The sequence below is a fragment of the Hevea brasiliensis genome, chromosome 17 (genome assembly GCF_030052815.1).
Source record: "Hevea brasiliensis isolate MT/VB/25A 57/8 chromosome 17, ASM3005281v1, whole genome shotgun sequence".
NCBI classification, from domain to species: Eukaryota; Viridiplantae; Streptophyta; class Magnoliopsida; order Malpighiales; family Euphorbiaceae; genus Hevea; species Hevea brasiliensis.
The window spans coordinates 11,637,917-11,649,935 of record NC_079509.1 but is presented as its reverse complement, the minus strand read 5'-3'; the positions used below and the strand labels follow the sequence as shown (position 1 = coordinate 11,649,935).

Below are 12,019 nucleotides of genomic sequence, written 5' to 3'. Positions count from 1 at the left end.
CAACGAAAAAAATATTGTTACTAAATTTACCGACGAATTATTTCCTTGATAAATTAAGATTTTTTTAGATAATTTTGTGGGAAATCGTATGCTGATAATTTACTAACTATTTACTAACAATACTTTTTATTAATAATTACCGATAATAATAAATTATCATAGATAATTATCAACGACAATAAGTTATCGTAGGTAATTGCTAATGAAAACTTTTCGTAGCTAATTTTTTTTCATATTTTCAATTTAATTTTTCATTTTTAATTTATTTTATTTTGTTTTATTTTATTTTATTTTTAATTTAATTTAACTTTTAAATTTAATTTAATTTAAAATTTTCATTTAATTTAATTTAAAATTTTCATTTAATTTAATTTTTAATTTATTTTTACTTTTTAATTTTTTTAATTTTTTAAATTAAATATTAATTATTTTAATTTAAATATAAAATTATTTTTTTAATTTTCTAAGATTTAAATGACTTTAAAAAAATAACTAGTGGGCCCAAAGTAGGCCCCACATATTGTCTATGTCATAATTGCCATATATTGGGAAGTGACTTTTCTTTTATAAAGCAACTAACTCCTTTTTTATCTATTCATAAGCGATGTGATAATTTTACATTTTTTATGATACTGACATATTATCAACGAAATCGATATTTATTGATAATTACCTTTGAAATATTCTCGTAGGTAAAATTTTTTAACCTTTCATAATTTTTTTTATTTTCTTTTTAGTATTATTGACTAAATATAATTCTTTAATAATTACCGATGAAAAATTTTTGTAGATAATTTATTTTAAAATTTTATTTTTTATTTTCTTCTTAATATTACCAATAATATATGAGTTCGTTGGTAATTACTGACAAAAATTTTTTATAGATAATTTATTTTAATTTTTTTTCTATTTTCTTTTTAATGTTACTGACTAAATACAATTCGTTGATAATTACTGATAAAAAACTTTTGTAGGTAAAAGTTTTTAAGCTTTTTTAATTTTTTTTCTCAGTATTACTGACTATATACAATTTGTTAATAATTACTGATAAAATTTTTTTATAGGTAATTTATTTTAAAATTTTATTTTTAACTTTCTTTTTAATATTATCTATAAAAAATGAGTTTGTTGGTAATTGTCGATAAAAAATTTTCGTAGGTAATTTATTTTAATTTTTTTTAATATTACCGACTAAGTACATTTTATTAGTAATTACCGACGAAAAATTTTTATAGGTGAAAGTTTTTAAGCTTTTTTATTTTTTTTATATTTTTTTCTTAATATTTTCGACTAAATATTGTTCATTGGTAATTACCGACGAAAAATTTTCGTAGTTAAAATTTTTTAAGTTTTTGAATTATTTAAATTCTCTTTTAATATTATCGACCAAATATGAGTTAGTTGGTAATTATGAATGAATATTTTAGTCGGTATTTTTTTTATTTGATAACTAATTTTACTGTCAATATTAGGCGCTACTTTTACCTATGAAATTGCATCGTCAGTAAATTGTTTATCGGTAATTTATCGATAATTTCGTAGATATACGTTGATTTAAATTTTATTTCTTTTTTTTTTCTATAAAGTATTGGTAAATCATTGATAAATTATTAATGAAATTCAGTGATTTGTAATTTTTATAGTTATTTTTAAAATTTCTTGTAATGAAGTACAACCGTCTAATTGAAAAGCCAAGAAGAATAGAAACCGATAGCTAAGTAAGCAGCATATATAGAGAAAGCTTCTTTCCAAATAGCCAAAAAGGGTTCCATGTTGTAAATGTGGCTGCCATATTCGACGTGAGTGAAAACAAAGAAACGAGAAGGTGGAGACATGGGATTTTCTTTACAAAAAGCTATCGAATAAACCATTCTTTTCCTTATCATTATGTGGCATTAGCTCAAACGACACACATATATATGCATTCCCTTTTGCACCCCATGAAAAGGAACTTGAATATTTTGATGCTTATTCTTATTTCCGTTATATTTATTTCACAAAAAATAATATATATATATAATATTTTTTATAGAAATCATTTTTTAATAAAATATTTTTAAAAAAATATTTTTCATTATTTTAATATAATATTAAACTAATAGTATATATTTATAACTGAAGGAGCGAAAGCATGAAAAACATAAGTTTAGATCATTGAATTCAAAAATTTTTCATCTAGGGTCACATGTATTATGCAAGATTCATTTTTATCTATTTGATTTTAATGATAAACAGTATATTAAAACTCTTTCAATATGTTTTTAGATATATATTTGTCATTTAAGATTTTAGAATTAATAGATTAATTCATTAGAACCCTAGATTAGATAAAAAACAAGTGCACTAACCTTTTTGATGCACTGCAGTATATTCAGCACCTTTAGGATGTGCCTAGGACACCAGATGTTGTCTCTCTAGCTTGTCCACACCAAGAACACTAATGGCAGCCCCTTGAGCAGCTTCTCAAACCTTTCCAATCAATTAGAAATTCAGGTTTTGCCTTTTGAGAAATTACTGATGTCTACAGAACACTAGAAACGATTTCTAGCAATTTTAATTCGAGAGAATGTTGGCAATTCTCTTTGAGTTGATGAGAGATGAAGAAGATGAGAGGAAGATGACACCAAGGGTGGCGGCACATATGAAAGAAGTGGCAGCTTGTATTTTGTTCTTTCATCCTTTCCCTTATATAGCTAGGTCATCACTTAAAACCCTTGCCACATGTCACATTCTGATTGGCTCTAGGTTTAATTGACCCAATCACATTGTGCCAAGTGTCAAACCTATATTTAATCTTGACTTTGATCATCTTACATGATTAAAAGACATATGACAAGCTTATGTGTAGTACCATGTGTCATCATCTCATAGTGTCACATGTTATCCTGTGAAATAACAAAAACACCTCTGTGTCTTAATTTTGAGTTCTCAACCCAAAATAATTATTTATTTTCTTCTAATCAATTTATATCAAATATAAATTAATTAATGAATATTTATTAATTAATTTCTCATAATTAAATTCATATTTAAACACTTTAAATATAAATTTAACTTATACTATACATCAATTAACCTAGATTTGGTTTCAAGCCATGCTAGGGACTTTGCAATCTAATTGCAAACCAAACCTATTTAATTAATTAATTAAACTCTTTAATTAATTAATTCAATTATATTTAATTTGATGATTACTTGTGTATGTATATAACTTACTAGGTTCATCACTAATAGGCAATGAGACATGATATCAACTCTTAATATCATCATAATTCTTTCTTACCATAAATAATTTCTCTAAATCATTTTATGCACCTCATATACTATGGTTAACACCTAGCATAGTATGTCATAGCCACCCACCTAGTAATAAGGTTTATCTTAAATGAACCTATAATCATATATTACCATGCACTAGAATCTCTTTGTTACAAAATCCCAATTCGAGTTGGAGTCATGGTTTATGTCAAATCCCATTTGCTATAAATATTATGTTTTCTTTTAATTCCAGTTCTTGATTAAAAAGATTTTCTCATCAAAAACTATTTTCTGAATAAATCTATCTGTCCTGATCAGGAACTTGAAACATCAAGAACAATTAAATGAACATAGGATTTTATTTCTATTTACTTAGGGTAACAGATTCCATCTTGATCAACACCTATCTCCATATATAACTAGTAGGAGCTAACATGCCCATATACCTATACACAGTACAAGTATGAAAGCAATATCAAACTCAAACCACCTATATACAAGATAACTGTACTATCTCAAGTCTAAATATTATATGCACTGATATGATTTATGACAATGCATTGACAAGAGTAAACTCCATGTGCTTATCATAAATGTCATTGGTTTGGCCTACTTATCATATATAAGTGCCTATCATGTTTGTTATATGGCATAAGACTCACCATTCCATCTTATTTATATCTCATATAAATAAATTGGGAACAAACATAATTACAATCTTTCTGGATAAGTCATATCCTTATTGTGAAGTATCATCGATTGTGAACCAATTTATGATACTTTGTGCTATAAATAATATCACTCATATTCTTAACAACTTAAGAATAAAATTTCTAATAAAATATCAATGGACCTTTTCTATTACACATAAATATATTATGTAAACGGAAAAGTGAAAATGCATTTTATTAATAAAACATGTACAAGATAGATACTTAATGATATACTCTAGGGCATACTACTAACAATAACATACATGTATAAATGTTTTTACACTTTAATAAAATTGTCAAAGTCCATAATTAACTTCTGGAAGTGATCATTCTCCTTAAAGTAACTTAGTTTTCTGTTTAATAGAAAAATATTTGTTATGACATTAATTTTATACATATTATAATGTTTTAAAGAAAAAGACAATAATTAATATTAAAATTTAACTTATGAAATAAGTACTTGATTATTTTTTTATCAAGTAGAGGGATTAATGAATCGAACATGACTCTACTTAATATTAAAATTTAATTTATGAAATAAGTACTTGATTATTTTTTTTATTAAGTAGAGGGATTAATGACTCGAACATGACTCTACTAAATCAAGTACTATATTTTTAACTATTAGATCAAGTTAGAATATAGAAAAATACTTGATTATTAAATTATTAACTTTTATCTCCATGATTACTAATACATCGAATCCCAAGCGCTAATATATATATATATATATATATATATATATATATATATATATATATATGTATTATCATGGTTCCCCATTATAATATTATGAGAATTATGTCATTGCATGGAATAAGTGTAAAGCCTGTGAACGGATACATGGGGTTAATTAATTTGCAAAATACTGTATTTTGAAATCTATAAGGTGTTTAGCGGAAAAAATATATATAAGGTATTTGGCAATAAATAAATAAATAAATATATATATAAATAAAAGAAAAATTAATATTAGGAAAATAAGTATTCTCTCTTCTTGGGTTGGCTTATTGGAAATTATAAAATTTGATGGTGAAACTTGAGAGTGAGGAAGGAATATATATAGGTGCGACGATTGAGAGAGAATCAAGGAAAGGAAGCAACTTGCATTCATGTGGATAAAAATCAGAAACCCTATTATTGTTTTATTTTTGCATATTCAAATCCAATATGCATCTTTCTTTTACAGTTGGGAAAAAGGAGAAAAGCTTTTCCCACAAAGCATTCACTACTTAGCTGCATGCTTCCTTGAAAATGTATTCTTGGCAAGGATTTTGATCCTTGCAAAATTAAAGAGATGAGCCACATCATTGTTATTTGGCTAGCTTAGGTTCTTATTCTTCAATCATTTAAAAGTTTCTGTACTGTGTTCATCAAATCAGAATAATAATGAATTCTTTGCTTATATTATGATTTAGAACCCCTAGCTGAGGAATCTTGGTTTTGTTTAATACCAACTATAACCTAGCTCCTCATTTATTTATTAATTTCACACACAAAAAGAAAAAGCTATATACAAGGGATAAAATGCAGCAGGAATCATCTAAGAATAAAGATAGATAGAGAAGAAAAAGATGGGAGAGAAGGATGTTTTTTTTCTTTTTAAAAGTTTAGAAATTAATTTTAATAAATAAGATAGTGACTAACCGATGATATTGTCGATAACATGTATTAATAAGTCATAATTCAATAATCAATATACCATTAGAGATTCAGACCGTTTATATATATTTTCATCATATGAAATTTTGTATAACGTATTGCTAAAAGGAGATTTTTTTTTTTTTTTTTACAACCATGCATGCAATTAATTTCATCAAGATTGACCAGAAAATTCAACCTTTAGATTTAAACCCTATTAATATATAGGTGCAGACATTCCACATGGACATATTTCCATTTTTTGAGGAGTAATCTAATTTCATCTAACCAAAAATCTGTGATTAAATTTGGAAAACTCATTTACAGAGATTAGTTTACAAAATGATGATAGGAAGTCCTTGTCATTCTTGTTTTGGTGCAGTTGAATTGTAGCAATTTGGGAAGGTCAGGAATAATTATCTTAACAAATTTATGTAAATAATTAATGCTGATGTTGATGATGATCATGTTAAACCGAAAATCTTGATATAACAGAAAATTAATTATTTTTTAAATGAATGAATGAGATTAAATCATCAACATCAACCGGTGTTCATTCTATAACTCCTATCTCTCCAGTCAATATGTAACCTAAACCTGTTCACACATTTTTATCTGCAACCAAACTCTCAACGGAAATCAACAATTTGCCTTAAAAATCAATTCATGAGACACACATGACCATATATATATATATATATATATATATATATATATATATATATATATATATATTAATTCATGTAACAAACATGACCACTGTAAATTAATATTCCAATTTTAATTTCAAATGGAGAAGTAGGGATCCAGAACGCCTTTAGCCACTGGAAACCAAGTTAAGCTAGGCTGCAGTTAATTTAATATTAATTACCTGTAATTAGCTTGTTTAATCTGGAATGGATTTACAACAAAAGAAACAAACTGATATATTGCACTGATATATGGCAAATTTGTTCACAAGTGCAAGGAAAACTTTCATGCTTAAAACATCTTGAAGTTATTAAACACAAAGACAAGACCTAATATTGTAGCAGGTATTAAACATGCATCTTCTTTTTTTTTTTACAGATACATCCAAGCCCTGCAAATACTAGAAAACCAACCCATTTCCTAGAACAAAAACCTAATTAATACCACAAACCAAGCTTCTTTTCTTTCTTGATCTCCCCACTCCCGAGGTTTCCAAAATCATGTAGGAGATTAACTGCAAGCCAAATCAACACATCCAAATATCAAGCAGAAACCCTAGGCACAGCTTTGCACACCAAGGAGTTCTTCATCTCCAGGGACAGCTTCAGGTTTTCAGAAAAATCGACTTCAGACTCACTTGGCACCCACTTCAGTTTTTGCAACAGCTGAGCAAGCCAAAGTTCTACAGTTGCTAAGCCCATAGCCTTGCCAGGACAAACCCTTCTACCTGAACCAAAGGGAGCCAACCTGAGATCAGATCCCATGATGGCAACATCTTCCTCCATGAACCTTTCCGGCTTAAATTCCTCCGGCTCCGACCAGAACTGCTCATCGTGGGTTATGGACCACATGTTGACCATTGCAGTGGTGCCCGCAGGGATGAAATGGGGGCCTATTTGGGTGTCATGGATGGCTAGCCTCGCCCACGAGAGGAGAGGACCTGGTGGGTGCATTCGTAATGTTTCTTTGACAATGGCACGGACGTAGGGGAGGTTAGGCAGGTCAGAATCAGAGACTGACCGTCCAGTGCCAACGACAGTGTCTATTTCAGACTGGGCTTTGGCTTGGATGTCTGGGTGTAGAACCATCCTTGCAAGAATCCACTCGATAAGGATTGCCACTGTATCAGTACCCCTAAAGATCATTTCCTGAGAACAAAAATTAATTTCAGTTCCGTAGCATTTATTAAAGATGGAAAAAAGTAAAGGCAGTATCAGCTAGCTAGGGCATACATAATAGGGTATAAGATAAAAAAAAAAAAAAAAGGTGAGATAGCATATAAACAAAGCATGAGAGGTGCCAGACAAGAAAAGAGAATATTGTTAAGGGAAAAAAAAAGGAAGAGAAAATATTCAGATTCTCAACTTCTTTGCATAACAACGAACATATTCTATCATCTTCACAGATAACAGTTTCCAGGAGACTTCCATACAAGAAAAGGTAAAATAACAATTTCATGAAGTACATAGAAAAAATCAAAGAAAGGAAACAAAAATTTCAGATAAAGATTAGATTGTGAGAGTAAGTGTCGCATGTGATTAAAGGTCGAACTTCCTTCAAGCATCTATTTTATGCAACAGTACTTTCAATTACAATACTAGAACGGCATATATTAAGGCACGACCTAATAAATGCAATCTAAATAGCAAAAGTTTCAAGTAATTTTAATTGTATGGGGCTATCAATCTGTTAAAATTGAGATTCAAGGCATACCCATAAAACAGCAATCATATCAGAGTCACTGAGCCTGTTCTCCTCTTTCAAATCCAGCAACACATCAACAAAATCACCAGAATTCTCATCACCTCCTCTTCCATTCTCAGCCCTCCTCAATTTGTGTTCCTCTATAATCTTCCCTACAAAAACATTCACCTTGGAGGCCAACTTTCTACATCTCTTCCTCACTCCTTGCAAATCCAACCAACCCAGGAAGGGAAAATGGTCACTCCAGTTAAAAATTCCTAGTAACTCATAACCTTCTCTCACCAAACCCTCAAGTTCACAGGCATCAACATTGTTGTGATCATTGAACTCATAACTCCTCCCAAACACACTTTTCATGACATTGTTTAGTGACCCAAAGTGCAACACCTTCCTAACCTCAACTTCATCATCTCTCTCCAGTAAACCCTTTATCTCAGCCACCATTTTCTGCCCTATCTTTGCCCTAAACTGGCCAAAAGAAGCGATTTTCTTAGGGCTAAACAAATGGATAGCTGAGATCCTCCTTAAATTCCTCCAGTGCTCTCCATAAGGTGCAAAGCCCATTGCTCTATGGAACAAAAGCTCATAAGCGGATTCTTTAACAGGTCTATCAGCGAAAGCTGAATTGTTCAAGATCTCTCTAGCCGTTTCAGGATGGCTAGAGATAATGAAGCGAGTAAAGCCTACGGAAAATGCTATCAAAGACTTTGATTTGACCTGCTGAGAGGTCTTAGCAAGAACTCTATGAGTCAAGGAACCAGTAAAAGCCAAGACCATACCAAGGACAGGCCAACCAGAAGGACCAGGTATAGCAACTGGGGATTGAACATTGAACCTTATTTTGTATAGAGCCCAAGCAAGACCGCCTGGAGCTAACCAGAAAGAGAAAATGAAAACAAAAAGAAAGAGGCAGAGAACGACCTCCAAACTGAAAAATGGTGAAGACCCAGTTCGATAAATGAAGGGAAAACACTCAAACACGAATTCTGGTGACATTTTGGTGATTCGTTAGTTCACAAATGAAGAGAAGCAAGAAGACTTTTTAATTTCAGGGAAGACTAAGAAAAAAAAAAGGCTACGCTTTGCTAAGTGCGCAAATGGGTAGTTATTTAAACACAGGAAGAAAACGGTAATGAAGGCTCGAAACGAAGGAAAAGGAAGCTGTAAAGACACTGAAGCGTAAAGCTTTGTAGGTAGAGGTAGAGGGAGGGCAGAGAGAGAGAGAGCTGAGAAGTTGCTGGTGAAGGAAGAAGATCAGAGAAGGCGGTTTTATAGGAACGGCGGAGGAAACGCATTAACCATGGTTAAAAATGATTCACTGCCGTTATCTTTTAAAGTATAGTATTTTAAAATTTTCTATCCTTTTTCTCTCTTCTTTGGGCAGAGTTTGGCCTTAAAATTAAATTGAAGGCCACGTAGGCTTTATTCCTTGGCAGGGTTTGGCTGTGGCTGTGTCTCATTACTCATTACTAAAATGATTCGGACCCATGTTAGAGACGATTTAAATGGTGCCAAATAAAATTATTATAAATTATGAAGAAATAACTCTTATAATGAATTTTTTTGCATAAATTATTATTATTATTATTATTATTATTATTATTAAAGTTTTATTCAGTAATATTAATTATTTTAATAATTTTAAATTATTTTAATAATTATCTATTGTTTTATAAACAGTTAATAATTAAATATTAACTATTAATAATTAGTTATTTATATAATAATTTAAAATAAAAATATTTAATAAAATTAGTTATTAAATGTAAGGGTAGTAAACAATTTTGAAAATTTTAATTATTTATATTTATTATTAATATGATAAAAAAAATTTTACTTTGGACGATTATTTACGTTATAGTAAATGTAATTTATAATTTTATGGAGGGTGGAATTGGAATGGAAAGTCAACAATTATGTTTTAAATGGGATTTGTGGACTATGATGCTAATGATGATGCAGCATAATACGAAGTTTGATGATATAAGAATTATGTAATAATAATAATATGTCTTCATATATATATAGACATTAAAGTTTAAATTTAGTGTTTCTATAATAACGCACAATGGAAAATTATTATGGATAGTGTAGTAGGGTCATGAATATTAAATAATGAAAATTTCAAGCATCAAATTCTATTCTAGAAGGGCTGATTAATAAGCATAAATATGCATAGCTATGTTCATATTGAAAATGAGAGGGGTCCAACCACATCTACCTTCTATTTCTTATTAGAACCAGCTATATATATTCTCAAAGTACTTGAATTTTATGAAGTTTTTGTAAAATAATAATTTGTTGTGTTTGTAGTTTATATTGTTTGGATGTATAATAAAAGTTTGATAGATATATTTATTTTTATTACAAAAATCTAAGTGAAGGGAGGTTCCTTAGTCAATGATGAAGGCATATTATTAATTTTATTGAGAAATTATAGTAGAATTTACAAATTATCCCTTGAAAAGAATGGTTAATAGTATTTGAATTCATAAACTAATGAGAGTATTATATTACAAATTAAAACTCGGAGCTCATATTTTTAAAAGTCATTCGATAGATCAAAGAGACAGGTCTTTAGTCAAATTCAAGACTGCATTCAACACAAAATTTCAGGGTGGAAGGAGCAATTTCTATCTATGGGAGGGAAGGAGGTTCTTATTAAAGCAGTGGTGATAGCCATACCAGTTTATGCCATGCAATGCTTTCGCATTCCTCAGTCCATATGCCAGAGTTTAAATAGTCTAATTTCTAATTTTTGGTGGGGCCAACAAAAAGAGAAGAAGAAACTACACTGGATTTCATGGAAGCAGTTGTGTGAACCCAAATCTCAGGGGGGTCTTGGTTTCAAAGACCTAGAGGCTTTAACATGGCTCTTTTAGCTAAGCAAGGGTGGAGATTAATCTCCAACCCCAACTCTCTGCTAGCTCAAGTATTGAAAAACAAATATTATCCATTCTCCTCTTTCATGGAAGCAAACGTGGGAAGCAATTCCTCATGGGGCTGGCGAAGTTTAAATGGGGAAAAAATATCCTTCAACAATGAGTAAAATGGCAACTAAGGGATCGGAGATCAATCTTGTGTAAAACAGATGCTTGGATTCCAATAGCATATCCAGAGGTTCCGAAGGTTAAACCAAATCATAAGCGGCATATCCATTGGGTGACTGTAAGGGGTGGGGCGTGAGGCGAAATATCATCCATTAGAATTATATAAAATGCACCAGGTAATGCCCAGAAAAGATGGAGTCACAATGGTCTCACTTAGGTACCACCTCCTTAGACAACATTTCCTAGACATGCACTTCATACAATCCTAATAGAATCAAACCACTGGTAAGTACCGTCTTCCCATAACACTACCACGGTACTAAGGATTTATGCCACGAAGGCATAGATAGACAGGAGTCGCCACCCGGGTAATAACCGGGACATATTCAGTGTTTCTTCCGAGGGTCATGGATGGCAACTTACTCCTTGCAGAGTTTCCACAACCGTCATTACCATAGCCCAATGTCTAGGTTCGGGATAGTGGGTACGTAAGGGGAAGGTGTTAGGCACCCCTTACGCCTGGTCTAACCTCGTTAATTCGAGTGCCAGTCCTCTACTAATGTTTCTAGAAGTCTTGTTTATTATTCCTTTATTAAACTTTATCCTAAAAAATGCAATTCTAATCATACACACGCAAGTAATTCACAAAAAGGGTTGTTGTTACACACAATTTTCATGCACAAGTAATTCCTATCTATGGGGTTGCTAATTATTTAAATGATATTTACCAGATGACTAAAATTAATTTATTATTGGGAATTTAATTTACAAACAAATTCAATTTCAAATAACCCTATGTTTCTATTTAACCTAATTAATTAATTTTCACCAAGTTACCCTAAGGATAATTGAACTAAGTTAATTATGTACATGTGTAATTTATTCTAATATCACATAAGTCCCAAACAATCACAACCTAATAAAGATTTCTAACATGCAATTTTATTTTACAATTACCAAGTA

The 12,019-nt window shown here is 30.3% G+C and overlaps 1 protein-coding gene across 1 annotated transcript; it reads right to left on the bottom strand.

Moving 5' to 3' along the window:
- Nucleotides 1–6,513: 6,513 nt before the first annotated feature.
- On the bottom strand, nucleotides 6,514–9,254 carry LOC110653907 (cytochrome P450 78A5). The gene is made up of 2 exons (XM_021809707.2): nucleotides 8,016–9,254; nucleotides 6,514–7,450 (listed from the first exon to the last, which is right to left on the bottom strand). The coding sequence occupies exons 1-2, from the start codon at nucleotides 9,000–9,002 to the stop codon at nucleotides 6,845–6,847; spliced, it is 1,593 nt and encodes a 530-aa protein (XP_021665399.2). The 5' UTR covers nucleotides 9,003–9,254; the 3' UTR covers nucleotides 6,514–6,844.
- Between the last annotated feature and the right edge of the window lie 2,765 nt (nucleotides 9,255–12,019).